The 12,006-nt window shown below is 59.2% G+C and overlaps 1 protein-coding gene across 5 annotated transcripts in view; it reads right to left on the bottom strand.

Annotated features, from left to right (window-relative positions):
- The window catches only part of EVL (Enah/Vasp-like), a 166,935-nt gene that overhangs the window by 1,527 nt on the left and 153,402 nt on the right, over positions 1 to 12,006 (bottom strand). For 4 of the 5 annotated variants that reach the window (XM_081228178.1, XM_081228180.1, XM_081228176.1 and 1 more), the window contains exons 8-13: positions 10,983 to 11,043; positions 6,773 to 6,836; positions 5,045 to 5,111; positions 4,881 to 4,943; positions 992 to 1,058; positions 494 to 551 (exon numbers count right to left, since the gene is read on the bottom strand). In XM_081228178.1, the coding sequence (XP_081084304.1) occupies positions 494 to 551; positions 992 to 1,058; positions 4,881 to 4,943; positions 5,045 to 5,111; positions 6,773 to 6,836; positions 10,983 to 11,043 (380 nt within the window). The remainder of the gene's footprint in view (positions 1 to 493; positions 552 to 991; positions 1,059 to 4,880; positions 4,944 to 5,044; positions 5,112 to 6,772; positions 6,837 to 10,982; positions 11,044 to 12,006) is intronic. The other variant, XM_081228179.1, reaches the window with a different exon arrangement.

Genomic DNA, 12,006 nt, shown 5'->3' with positions numbered 1-12,006 from the left:
TCTTGGACCCCCTAAACCTCTGGGAAGGCAGCGGTCGCCCTTATAACCCCAAACCCAGTGATCAGAAGTGGCAGAATAAAAAAACGGAATCTAAGTCCACAGACGCTGAGCTAAGCAACAGATAACTCAGGGCTGCTCCTGGCTCGGAACACACTCTCGGATCTTTCTCCGCCCACAGGCTAATCCTGGGAAGGAGCCTGGGGGAGCCGAAGCCTCGGACTGAGGCGGCGGACCAGCAGGGCGCGCCCGTCCTTAGACAAGGCGCCTCATCCGTCTGGGCCTCAGTGTGCTCAGAGACTCCGGAGGGTGGCGTTGGCTGGGACCCCCGCCCCCATGCCGGTCTAAGGCCCAGGCCTCTTGGCCCAGCACGGCCTCCCTGGCTGGACCCTCCTGGCCCCCGGCTTGGCCGCCCTGGGCGCAGGCAGGCCTCCCTCTTCAAGGAGGCTGGGTGCGCCCCGGCTCAGGGCGATGCGGGGGTGGGGCCTCTACTCACCGTCGATGATCTCGTCCTTCACTTTGTGGAGCTCGCGGACCACCTCCTCGAGGATCTCCTGGTGGGAGGAGAGCCTCGGAGTGAAGAGACAGACAGCAGAGGAGGAGCGGCCTCGGCCGGGGGGCAGCGCCACAGCCCTACCCCGGCCCACGTCCCCCCCACCGTGTTCTCGGCTCCCTCCCCAAGCTGGGGCAGGGTGTGTGAGCGGGAGACGGGACACCCTCCCACGCCTGAGAAATACTCTGGAGGAGCCGGGGTGCCCGGAAGGGGAAGCCCCAGAGGCGGGCCGGGAGCACCCAGAGCCTTTTCCTGGTGAGGACAGGGGCAGGCGGACCGACGCTACGCGTGTCCCCTCCCCCGGCCGCCGGCTCCCGACTGCTGGCAGCCATGTGTGGCCCTGTTGGGCGGGCCTGCCGGGCGGGCCTGCCTGTCCACGCAGCCCCGAGAAGTCCCCAGCCTCTGGCTCCTTCACAGCCTCTCCGGAAAGGACACACTCACCTGTTTCATCCGCTCTAAATCTAAGGCATCCAGGGCCACGTCGTTTACACTTCCCGCCGGCTTCATCCTGGGGAGAGGGCGGCAGGGTGCGGTCAGGTGGGCGTTGGGGCCCGGCAGGCGCCCCCCGTGCTGGGAGGCTGAGCGGCGCCCCGGCGCCTCCCCGCTGCGGGCCCAGCCCTGCCCTCTCTCATCGTCCTTCAAACGCTTTCTGCTTTTACCTCCGGCCGCTCCTTAGCTACCTGAAAAGGACTCCAATGCCCTGTCTCCACCTCGAGAGGGGCTCACGGATACTGCGACCGTATCTCCCAACCCAAGCGTCAGTCAGGACTTGGGGTCTTCTGACTGGACCGCTCTCACACAGAAGCGGCCACGTACGCAGACAGCGTCACAGGCTGCCTCCCCTGGAAAGGGACCCCGCTAAGCCGGTCCTCAGTGTGAGGGTCTACGTTCCTGGCTAGACGGAGGCTTGGGGAAAACTAGTAACGATGGCATTAAATACGAGACAAAATCGCAAAAATCTTAAACACTCAACATCCTAAAGGCACCCACTTCCGACACAAACACGTGTCCCTGGTGTTGGTAACCGGCTCTGGTGTGTAATTACTTCAGGAAACGTCCTTGGATGTGGTTGCTCTTCTCAGGCAAAGGTTTCCGTTTGGGGGACAGTCCTTCTCTGACGCTTCTGAACTAAGGTTACCTGGTTTGAAACTTAATGTCTCTTGCACGTGAATCCTCCCTGGAAAATCTTGGCAGGGAATTCCCTGGCAGTCCAGTGGTTAGGACCTGCTGCTTTCAGAGCCGGGGCCCAGGTTCAATCCCTGGTCGGGGAACTCGAGTCCCACCAGTGGAGGAGAGGAGGGGAGGGAAGCACGGGAGGAGGGAGGACGGAGGAGGGAGGAGGCAGGAAATCTTGGCAAACGCTCGTCTAACCACCTGGCCTTTCAAAGCAGGACCGTGGTGCTGAGGGTACACTTTCTGGATCCACTTTCTGTCCCCACGTGGAGAGAAAGGCAGGTTCAGGGAAATGATGTGGCCAGAGCCAGCTGCAGGGATCGTGGACGTGACAGCTGGCGGACAGACACCGACCTGGCGGCCTGGCATGGCTACCAGGGGTCACGGTACAGATTAGGTCCATCTGGGGAAATCGAGGGCTGGTGTTCGCCACAGTGAAGGAGAACAAGCATGGCAACTAAAGTGCTGGTGCAGCCGCGATGGACAACAGTGTGGGGGGCCTCAAAGAATTAAGAACGGAACGACCACACGAGCCAGCACTCCCACCTCTGGGTACACAGCCGAAGGGGATGAAAGCACTGTCCCAGGAGACGGCTGCACCCCATGCTGACTGCAGCGATATTCACAACGGCCACGACGTGGGGACAACCCAAGGGTCCGCGGGCAGATGAACGGAGACAGAAGACGTCATGTCTGTATCTGTGTGCGTGAGCGTATGCACACACACGTGTACATATGTACACCACACAGTTACATATGGAGTATTCTGCCACAAGAAGGAAGGAAACCCTGCCATTTGTGACAACATGGACATTATGCTAAGTGAAATAAGCCAGACAGAGAAAAAGAAATGCTGCGTGATCTCACTTATATGTAAAACCTAGAAGGGCTAAACTCAGAAACAGAGCGTAGACTCGTGGCTGCCAGGGGCTGGCGGGTGGCGGCAACTGGTGGAGGTGGTCCCAGGGCACACACTTCCGCTAATAAGGTGGGTTCCCTCTTGGGGGTGTAACGTACAGCACGGTAACTACAGTTAACGATACTGCATCATATGCTTGAAAGGAGCGAAGAAAGTAGATCTGAAAGTTTTCACCACACACACGTACAAAACAAGGTAACTGTGTGAGGTTATGGACAAGTTAACCTACCTGACTGTGGTCATCACTTTACAGTGCACACATATATCAAATCACAGTGTGGTACACCTGAACTTACACAACACTGGATGTCAATTATATCTCAATAAAACTGGATTAAAAAAAAACCACTGAATGCTATGTAAATAAAATTTTAGTGGTCCAGTGCACAAACCTGGGTTAAAAAAGAAAAGAAAAAGAAAGTGCTCCTGCACCCCTCCTGGATGAACTCAATAAAGAGACTCAATAAATGTGTTCCTGACTGAGTCTGTAAGTAACTTTGGGTCCTGATGCAGAAAGAGGTCTGGCCTGAGATCCCTGGATCCGTCCGTCACACCCATCCTGTAGTTTCAAGTCCCTGTTCCAAGAGCAATTTTCCGGTCACCTGGACAAACCGCTTCACCCCTCTGGGCCTCGGTACCCCCATCTGCAGACCTGGACAGTCCCCCCGATGGTGACCCCGACAGCTCTGTGAGCCCTGCGGCACCAGCCCCGTCTGTGAGTCTGGAGAAGCGCTCTGGCTCGGAGCCGGAGAGCCCTCTTACGTGTGGGAATGCCCTGGACAATGCTCCTGCCCTGTGAGGGGCGCCCGGCCACTCAGAACTTGGCCGCCCATCCTTACTCCACGACCAGGAAGCAGCTAGCTCTGCTGGGAGGTGCAGGTCAGCCCCGGCCGCCTCGCCTGCCTGGCTGCTCTGGCTCCCGCCCGGCTCCGGTCCACCTCCCGCTTCACAGCCAGAGGAAGCTGCCCAGAGAGCGACTGCATCGCGGCGCCCTTTGCTCAGAGCTCGGAGACTGGGGCCCGCACACAGAATAAAATCCACACTTCTCACCGTGCGGCTCCTTCCTGCCCCTCTAAATGTGCCTCCCTCTGCCCTCCCCACGTCCGACCACTTGCCAGCCACAATGGCCTGCTTTCTGTTCTTTGAACTTGCCAGGCTGGTGGCAGGCTCAGGGCCTTAGCACTTAACCACTCCTTCAGCCTGGAGGGCCGTCCCCACCATCTCCACGGGGCAGGCTCCCTCTCATCCGGGTCAACTCAAATGCCACCTCAGAGAGGCCCACTCGCTAAAGCAGCCCTGTCCCCGGCACCGACCACACGGCCCTCTATGTTTCCCCCAGAGCACCTCTCAGAACTCACAGTTGTCTTATTTACGGGCCTTTCCAACAGGAAAATGAGCTCCTCGCAGGCAGGGACCTGCAGGGCCCAGCTCAGAGCCTGGCTGACAAAGGCCCTCCACAAACCCTGGCTGCCGCCGAGAGCCCTCATCCCCATTCACCCGCATCTGTCATCGCCATTCCTGCTGGGCCGGCTGGAGCTCTCTCTGGCCACCTTGTTTGATTTGGCAAGACCAGGCTCAAACTCCACCTGCTCTGGGATTTGGGCTGTTCCCCTTCAATTTGTGATGGGCACTGAAGACATTTCTTAGTACGGATTCTAGAAGCCTGCAAATTCAGGCCACACTGGCCCAGTTACTGTGTGACTGTTTCTCTGATTTTTTGGGCGACCTCAGTTTCAAACAACCCATCCTGTTATCAGCTTTTGGTTTGGGAAATACGGTCAGCGTATCTCTGGGGAAAAGGCAGAGGAAGGAGAGGAGGTGGGGCGCTGGGCCAGCCCCCGGGATGCAGCCAGGGCTGCTGAAGATTTCCTGTGTCCAGCTGTTGTCCACACATGGCCACCCTGTGCGGGAGGGATGAAGAGACCTCCTTGTGGCGTGGGGGAGGAGTGGAGGCTCGGAGAGGTCCCCTGGCTTGCCCGGTGTCACAATTAGCGAGGCCAGAGCTGGGATTCGATCCCGGCTCCACCTCGCTGCCTCTCTGGACAGTCACTCCCCTCCCCTGGCCTCGGGCCCTCTGTCTAGGAGAAGACAGGAAGCAGCTGGCCCGCCCTGTCCCTGACGAAGCACAGACCACCCTTTCCCAGAGCCGACTGTTAGATGACAGGACACGGGTGGGATCCGGGGTGTTAGTCACGGGCAGGGGACAAAGGAGGCCCCAGAGGCGGGGCTGTTCGGTACCTAGAGTGAGGCTGCGACTGAAGGGGGCTCTTAGCTTCGGGGCTCTTGGCCACAGACGGGGTTCTGCGCGGTGAAACGGAATGGAACAGAGAGGTGAGTTGGCGCCGTTGCCTGCCTGGGCCCACCGACCCGGGCGCAGGGCCAGCCTTCCCGGGGCAGCTCACCTGGACAGCAAGGAGGACACGGGCTTCTCCGCCGAGCTGCTCCGCTCCCAGGGCTTCCGGCCGGCCTCTGTCGGTTCATGCCATGGATGAAGCGCCTCAGGGCTGGGAGGGTGCTCAGTGGCCCCCATCCCGCAGCGTCCCGGCAGCAGGCCCCGCCCGTGCCACCCGTCACAGCTGAGACCCAGCTCCTTAGTCCAGTCCCCTTGGGCCCAGGCGGCCCCGGCAGGCCGTAGATGGCCCTGCTGTCAGCCAGCGCCTCCCCCACCTCAGGACATGAGCCTCTGTTCCCTCGACTCAGCTGACCTTGACTTGTGGCCTGGCTTCAGTCCCCTCACCATGACTGGGTCTCTCCAGTTGGAATGTGAGCCAACTGGTCAGGGAACCTCTTAACTACGACTTCCAAAGGCGACCTGTGACTCCAGCAGTGGGCCGAGCAGGGCACAGGAGGCCCCCCACCAGGACACTCTCAGGGAAGCCCGGGGCCCACGTTCGCTTGCAGGGCCCAGGCCCACGACCCACGTGCACCCCCGTCCCCTGACTCCTTGGTTTCCCCCCGACACTGCAGCTGGTTCTTTCCTAGCCTGGGCTTGAAAGTTGATTTGTCTTTCCTTTTTCTTTTTTAAGTGGTGTTAAACTACATTTCACTTTACTTCAAGAGATTTGTTGAGCTGGACAGAATTCACTGACTTTGCAGGATGAGCCGAGAGGCCGAAGGAAAAACCCCCGGGGCAGCACGGGGCCAACCACTCTGAGCTGAGCCTGGAGACTGTGCCGGCCGACGGACCCACGCTGGGCCGGGAGGGCAGGTACGAGAGCTGGGGCCACGTCCAGGGTCCAGGCACGCGGCCCGGAGAAAACCACTTAAACACACTGAGCCTCAACCTCCTAGACTGGGAAACACGTAACCCGTCCACCGGGATGTGAGGTGTTCATGCAGTCACTCACATGGTGGCACTGCCTGAGAAGGAGAGGACACAGACCCCAGCCTCGCAAGGGAGGCAGACGCGCCGACACAGTCAGGACGCTAGGCCCGTGCGGGGCAGAGCCGTGCCCCAGCGAGCAGCCAACACCTGGCGAGAGCTTCCCTCTGCTGGCTGGCGGGGGTGGGGTGTGTGTGTGCTATTTCCCCTCCCTCTCTCCCAGCCCTGCACTGCACCATGTGCTCAGGAGCACAGGCCTGGCTCAGAGCAGACACTGAAATGTTGGACGAGTGACTGACTGCTGTGGCTTCTTCCCACCGTAGAGCCTCAAGGCACCCTTCTAATCGCGTCCCCCGTTCCAGAGCTCAGCCTGGGGGATTTCTGCGCAGGGCTCAGGACCGCCTTGTCTGGTTGACTTCTCAGTGAGCGAGGCTCACTGCTCATCTCTGTAATGTGGCTCACAGCTGGCGTTTTGCAGGGCGCAGGAAGGTGACAGTTACATGCCCCTCTTTGGAGTACGGGCCCAAGGCCGGGAACCTGAGCCCCAGGGCACGGTCTCCCACACCACTCGGTAGGTGCTGGCAGGCCGGCTGAGAAACGCAAGGCTTAGACTGGGCGGCCTTTCCTCCAGGGTGCCCCTGCCCCTGCTCAGGCTCGGCGTGGAGGCCGCGAAGATGGAGGGCAGACCCCCACCAGCACAGCCTCTCTGCTCACCGTAGAGTGAGGCAGTGGGATCAGATCGCCCTCCTGTAAGAGCCCCTCCTGGGCTAAAACCCCGTGCTGGCGCCAGCAGGGCGGTGCGCCTTACCTGAGGAGTTGGGGGGCTGGCTGGCTGCTCGGGTCCCCGGAGATGGAGAGGTGCTCGGCTCTTCCTGAAATGGAAGAGAAAGGCTCTGCCGTCGGCCTGCTTAGGAAGGCCGGCTGGGTGGGGGACCTTTGGGCCAGGTCATCTAGAAAACCTCAGTTTTCCAAAGTAGCCAACGAACATATATTATTTTTATAATCAGTGAAACAACAAATACGATTCACCAATGAAAACCCCAGGTCGTGGTGGGGAGGTGGTCCACCCCACGGAAGTCAGGGAAGGAGAAGGCTGCAGGGGGACACAGTGGACGTGGCCTGGACCCCGGGTCTGGCGCTGCCCACAGACTCACTGTCCCTCACGAGGCGCTGCCACCCCTTGTCCACTGGGACCCTTCCGCAGCCCTGGGAGGAGCCCGCTTCCAGTCAGCCCTGCTGGTCAAGGCTGGGCACGGACACAGCCTGAGTCCTAGAGACCCCGGCACTTCACTTCTCTTTCACAGGAGAGGAGGAAGCGTTAAGAATTTAGAATGTGTAAAAAGAGAAAAAAAAAAAAATTTAGAATGTAAGGACTTCCCTGGTGGTGCAGTGGTTAAGAATCCACCTGCCAATGCAGGGCACACGGGTTCGAGCCCTGGTCGGGGAAGATCCCACATGCCACGGAGCAACTAAGCCCGTGCACCACAACTACTGAGCCTGCGCTCTAGAGCCCGTGTGCCACAACTACTGAAGCCTGTGTGCCTAGAGCCCGTGCTCCACAACAAGAGAAGCCACCGCAGTAAGAAGCCTGTGCAACGCAACAAAGAGTAGCCCCCGCTCCCACAACTAGAGAAAGCCCACGTGCAGCAAAAAAGGCCCAATGCGGCCAAAAATTAAAAAAAAAAAAAAGAATTCAGAATGCTCTGAAGGTTATCTTTAGTCCAACCAGCTTACGAGTTCATCAATGTCGCTGACCAGTGGGCCAGGCGGAGCCCCGCGCCTCCGGCCACCCGACCGTGCGCCCCACCATCCCCCAGACACGGCCGCTGCGCGTCTCTGTCCTGCACGCCCGCTCCTCTCAGAGCTCGGGGCAGATGCCGCCTGTCCTGGGAGCTCTCGCAGGGCTCTGGGCCCTGGAGCTCTGTCTCTGCCCTCAGCACCTTCTTTGTCGGCTTCTTGTGTCCTCCCTTGAGCACAGAGGCCATGTCTTATTCACCCAGCACCCCCGGCGCCTGGCTCCCAGCGGGGCCCCACGAAGGCGGCCTGCGCGTGCCTGCTCTGCCCGTGGGATACGTCTGTGGCGACACTTGTAATGGAGGTGAGTAACGTAGCAGTAATACAAGCCGACGTTTATCATCACACATATTTTGGAAAGATTCTACACTCTTAGGAAAATGGCATTTATTCAGGAATCATAATTCCCCCATTTTTCTCAAGCACAACACACGCAGCTGCTACCCGGAGCTTTTGACCAGGGACAGCCAGCCGACCTGACGCGACGCAAGTAGCTCAATGCGACCAAAGCCAAGAATCACCTTCTGCCACTGCCCACGTCAACTCTGCTTTCCATCTGGTCCATCCGAGCCTTGGGGTGAGGGCTCTGGGACGCTCACGGCCACCTCTAGGGCCAGGACTCCAGGCTCAGCGCTCCAATCAGGACCCACCAGGCACACTCCTCCTAATGCGAGCCTGTGAGAGCCACAACCACGACGGCTCACGCCTGGTCCCCACGCTGAGAGCAGACCTGGCACCTATCAGGAACCCTCGCACCCTGTATCTGCGGTGACTGAACGAACCCGGGAGTTGCTGGTCCAGGGGCAAAAGAATGTGCTAGGCGTGGGACTCAGGACAAGTCTCCTGAGGGCTCTCGTTTAAAGAGAGAGTGGAAGAAATGAAATTATATAAATCAACACGTATGCGTGGGGACCAGGGCCCAGAGGAAACAGGCAAGAATGGAAGTCATTATGGGTGACGTTAGAGTAACTGAAAAAAATCAGAAAGTTGTTTTTAGTGTCATCCTATTATGATCTCAAAAACAGTTAATAAGAATCCTCCAGGGCTTCCCTGGTGGCGCAGTGGTTGAGAGTCCGCCTGCCGATGCAGGGGACACGGGTTCGTGCCCCGGTCCGGGAGGATCCCACATGCCGCGGAGCGGCTGGGCCCGTGAGCCATGGCCGCTGAGCCTGCGCATCCGGAGCCTGTGCTCCGCAACGGGAGAGGCCACAACAGTGAGAGGCCCGTGTACCGAAAAACAAAACAAAAAAAGAATCTTCCCTCCCAGCGCACAGGGCTCTGTGCCCACACCCCTGCCCCAGCTGTAGAGCCCCAAGGCTGCCGGCCCAGCACCTGGGGGCTGTTTTCATGCCATGTAACACGTCCTCAGAGCAGTGACATAATTGGCCTGTGGCCAGCAAGTGTCAGAGCACCCGCCTGAGCCACCTGACCCCACATCTGGGGCGTTTTCCTTCTGTAACTAATGCTTATTTGTTTTATTAATTATAAACCTAGTACATGTTCAATGAAGATAATCTGGAAAACTGTGAAAAGTATAAAAAAGAAAAGTCAGGGAATTCCTGGCGGTCCAGTGGTTAGGACTCGGTGGTCTCACTGCTGAGGGCCCGGGTTCAATCCCTGGGCGGGGAACTCAGATCCCGCCAACCGCACAGCGTGGCCAAAAAACAACAAAAAAAGAGAAAACAGAAAGAAAAGCCAGTCTCCAGTATCTCTGTCCACGTGGCACCTGCTCTGGTGTGTGGAACTGCTCTAGCCCTGCCCTGGAAGAGGCTGCTCCCGGACGGGCAGGGCCTCCTGACTGCGGGGGACCAAGGCAAACAGGACTCCCAGTGACCAGGAGGCTTCTTAAAAAAGGAGAGGAAAGGAAAGAAAAAGGGGAGTCAGGGGAAGAAAACTCTACCCTTGGGGTCAAAGATTTCTCCTGGGTCCCTGGGATTTGAAACCTACTCTTCCTGGAGACCAGGGAGGAGGGAGGTTGGGTATGGGGGCTGGAGCTGTGATGGCGGGAACCGGCCGGCGCCTTTGGAGACCTGTAATTATTCCTGGGCTCCTGGCCAGACAGGCCTCTGCAGTTTGAGAAATTAGTGCGGAGTTAGCTGGATGAACTCCATACACTGTGCAAGGCATGGGGACAGTGGAATATGCACGCCTGGTCTTCACAGGGCTCACGAACCAGCAGGGAAGAGCACATCTGAACAAGCAAAAACGTGTGCGCTGAGGGCAGAGGAGACACATGGTGGGGAGCGGGGCCCGGGGCCCAAGCAGTAGAGAGCCTTACTAGCCTGGAGGTCGGGAGCCTGTTTCTCAGGGAGCACTGTTTACGCAGAGAAGTGCAGCCGAGGAGGAGTTAGCTGCTGGGGCCTAGGGGACTGAATGCGCCAGGCGGGGGGACCAGGGTAAGGGAGGACCCCTGGCAGGGCTGTAGCCCAGGGGTCACACCCGGTAAGCCTCACCCTGCTGACGGGGGTGGCACGGTACCCTGGCGCCTGGTGGTTGTAATGTTTCTTCTGTCTCCTGCCACCTGTATGGCATCTGTAGTTAAGGTCTAAACTTAGCCGTTTCAGTAGGAGTCTGTTTTTACAGGGAAAGCTTAACGCAGAGGGAAAGAGTGTTAGCCACCCTAGTGACGGCGGGCGCTCGGAATCTGTGTGGACGGCCTAGGCTCCAGGACCCCCTCAGGACAAGAGCCAGAGCGCCGGGTTCCTCTGCCCAGCTCACCTGCGGCTCCTGCTGGAATCGACGGACTCAAGTGAAGCCTTTCAAGAACAGAAATAATTTGAAAATAAGAACTGCCCTGGTCTTCAAGCAGACATTGCCTACTGCGATTGTACTCTCCAACCCCCGAGTCCCTTGAGATCTGTCTGCTGGCCCCTCTGAGCTCCCCAGCCTCCAGGCCTTTCCCTCAAGGCGCTCCCAGGCGGGTCCTGCTTCTCTGCCTCTTACCTGCCTTCCCTGCGAGGCTGCGAGCTGCAAAGCAGAGAGCAGTGTCTGCTAGATGCTCAGTGAGCACAGGCCTGCCACCCGGTGCAGTGGGGATGGACACGAGCGCCCACAGGCCCTGTCCCCCTGCACCACCCCCTCCTGTTCCCCCTGTCCCCCCTGTCCTCCTACAAATCACCCAGCGAAGTATCGACCACGTGTATGTCCAAACACAGTGTCCCGCAGGCCTGGTCTGTTCACACCTCTGGGGAAGCCGGGGTGGGCTGGCCGTGGGGTGTGCTTACCGTTTGGCTTTCGTCTTCCTTTTTATCAGCTGGCTTGTCTGTCTGGGAGGCTGCTTTTCTCCTGACACAAGGAGGGAGAAGATACAATCAGCCCTGAAGGTTTCCACACAGAGCAGACGCCGCCTCTGTGCGGACACAGCTTGGTCCTCAGAGACTCCTTGCTGGGGTCTGACCCCTGTTTCGTGTGAAGGAGGTGACTTGTCCAGGCACCCATCTGGTCCGTGGTGATGCCCGGGTGAGTGTCCAGGCCTTCTGTGCTGGTCCCAGGACCCTGGACACAAAACTGGTCTGGGTGGGGGCACCCCATCTCTGTCTACAGCACCTGACGGCCGAGGAGGTTGGTCCGCACCCTGTCCAGGTCCCCGGGGACCTGGGCTTGGCCGGGTGGCCGCTGTTCTCCCAGGACGCTCAAGGCCTGGCCACGAGGGGCAGGAGAGCTGCCCCCGCCACAGGTCAGGCTGGAGGCATCCCGTCTGCAGGCCGCCTGCAGGACGGAGGAGGAAGCCTTTCCCTATCACCCTAAAGCTCCTCCTACCTCAGAGTTCAGCAGCCATGTCCTCCCCGACCTGGACACCACGAAGAGCGGCACGTGCTCAGGAAGGAAAGAACCCAACAGACGCCCTCCAGTCACGGCGCGCACCTCCCCGTGGGGATGAGCCCCCTTCTCAGACACTCTGAAAACTCACTGCTCTTTTCCGGCCTCAGGGGTGGCCTACCTCTGGCTAATTCCCAAATCTACACACACACCCCTTCCTACTCTCCAAAGACCCGGCCCTGGGGGTTCTCAACTCGGGGAAGCCACCAGAACACAAACAAAGCTCTCAGAGCTCACGAGGTGAGCTGGCCATCAAGGGGGAAGCTGGCCTGGTGGGGGTGAGGGCCACCGGCTGGCTGTCCCCGTCTAGGGGCCGGCCACAGGGGGCTCCTTCCTCATCTTCTCATCCCGGGGAGGACAGGTCCACCCACCCACGGCACTTCCCAGAAACCCGGGACTCATCCCCGACTTCTTCCTCACGACGGCGCG

The sequence above is a fragment of the Mesoplodon bidens genome, assembly GCF_964165515.1.
Source record: "Mesoplodon bidens genome assembly, chromosome: 3".
NCBI lineage: Eukaryota > Metazoa > Chordata > Mammalia > Artiodactyla > Ziphiidae > Mesoplodon > Mesoplodon bidens.
This window is presented reverse-complemented; position numbering and strand designations above follow the sequence as displayed.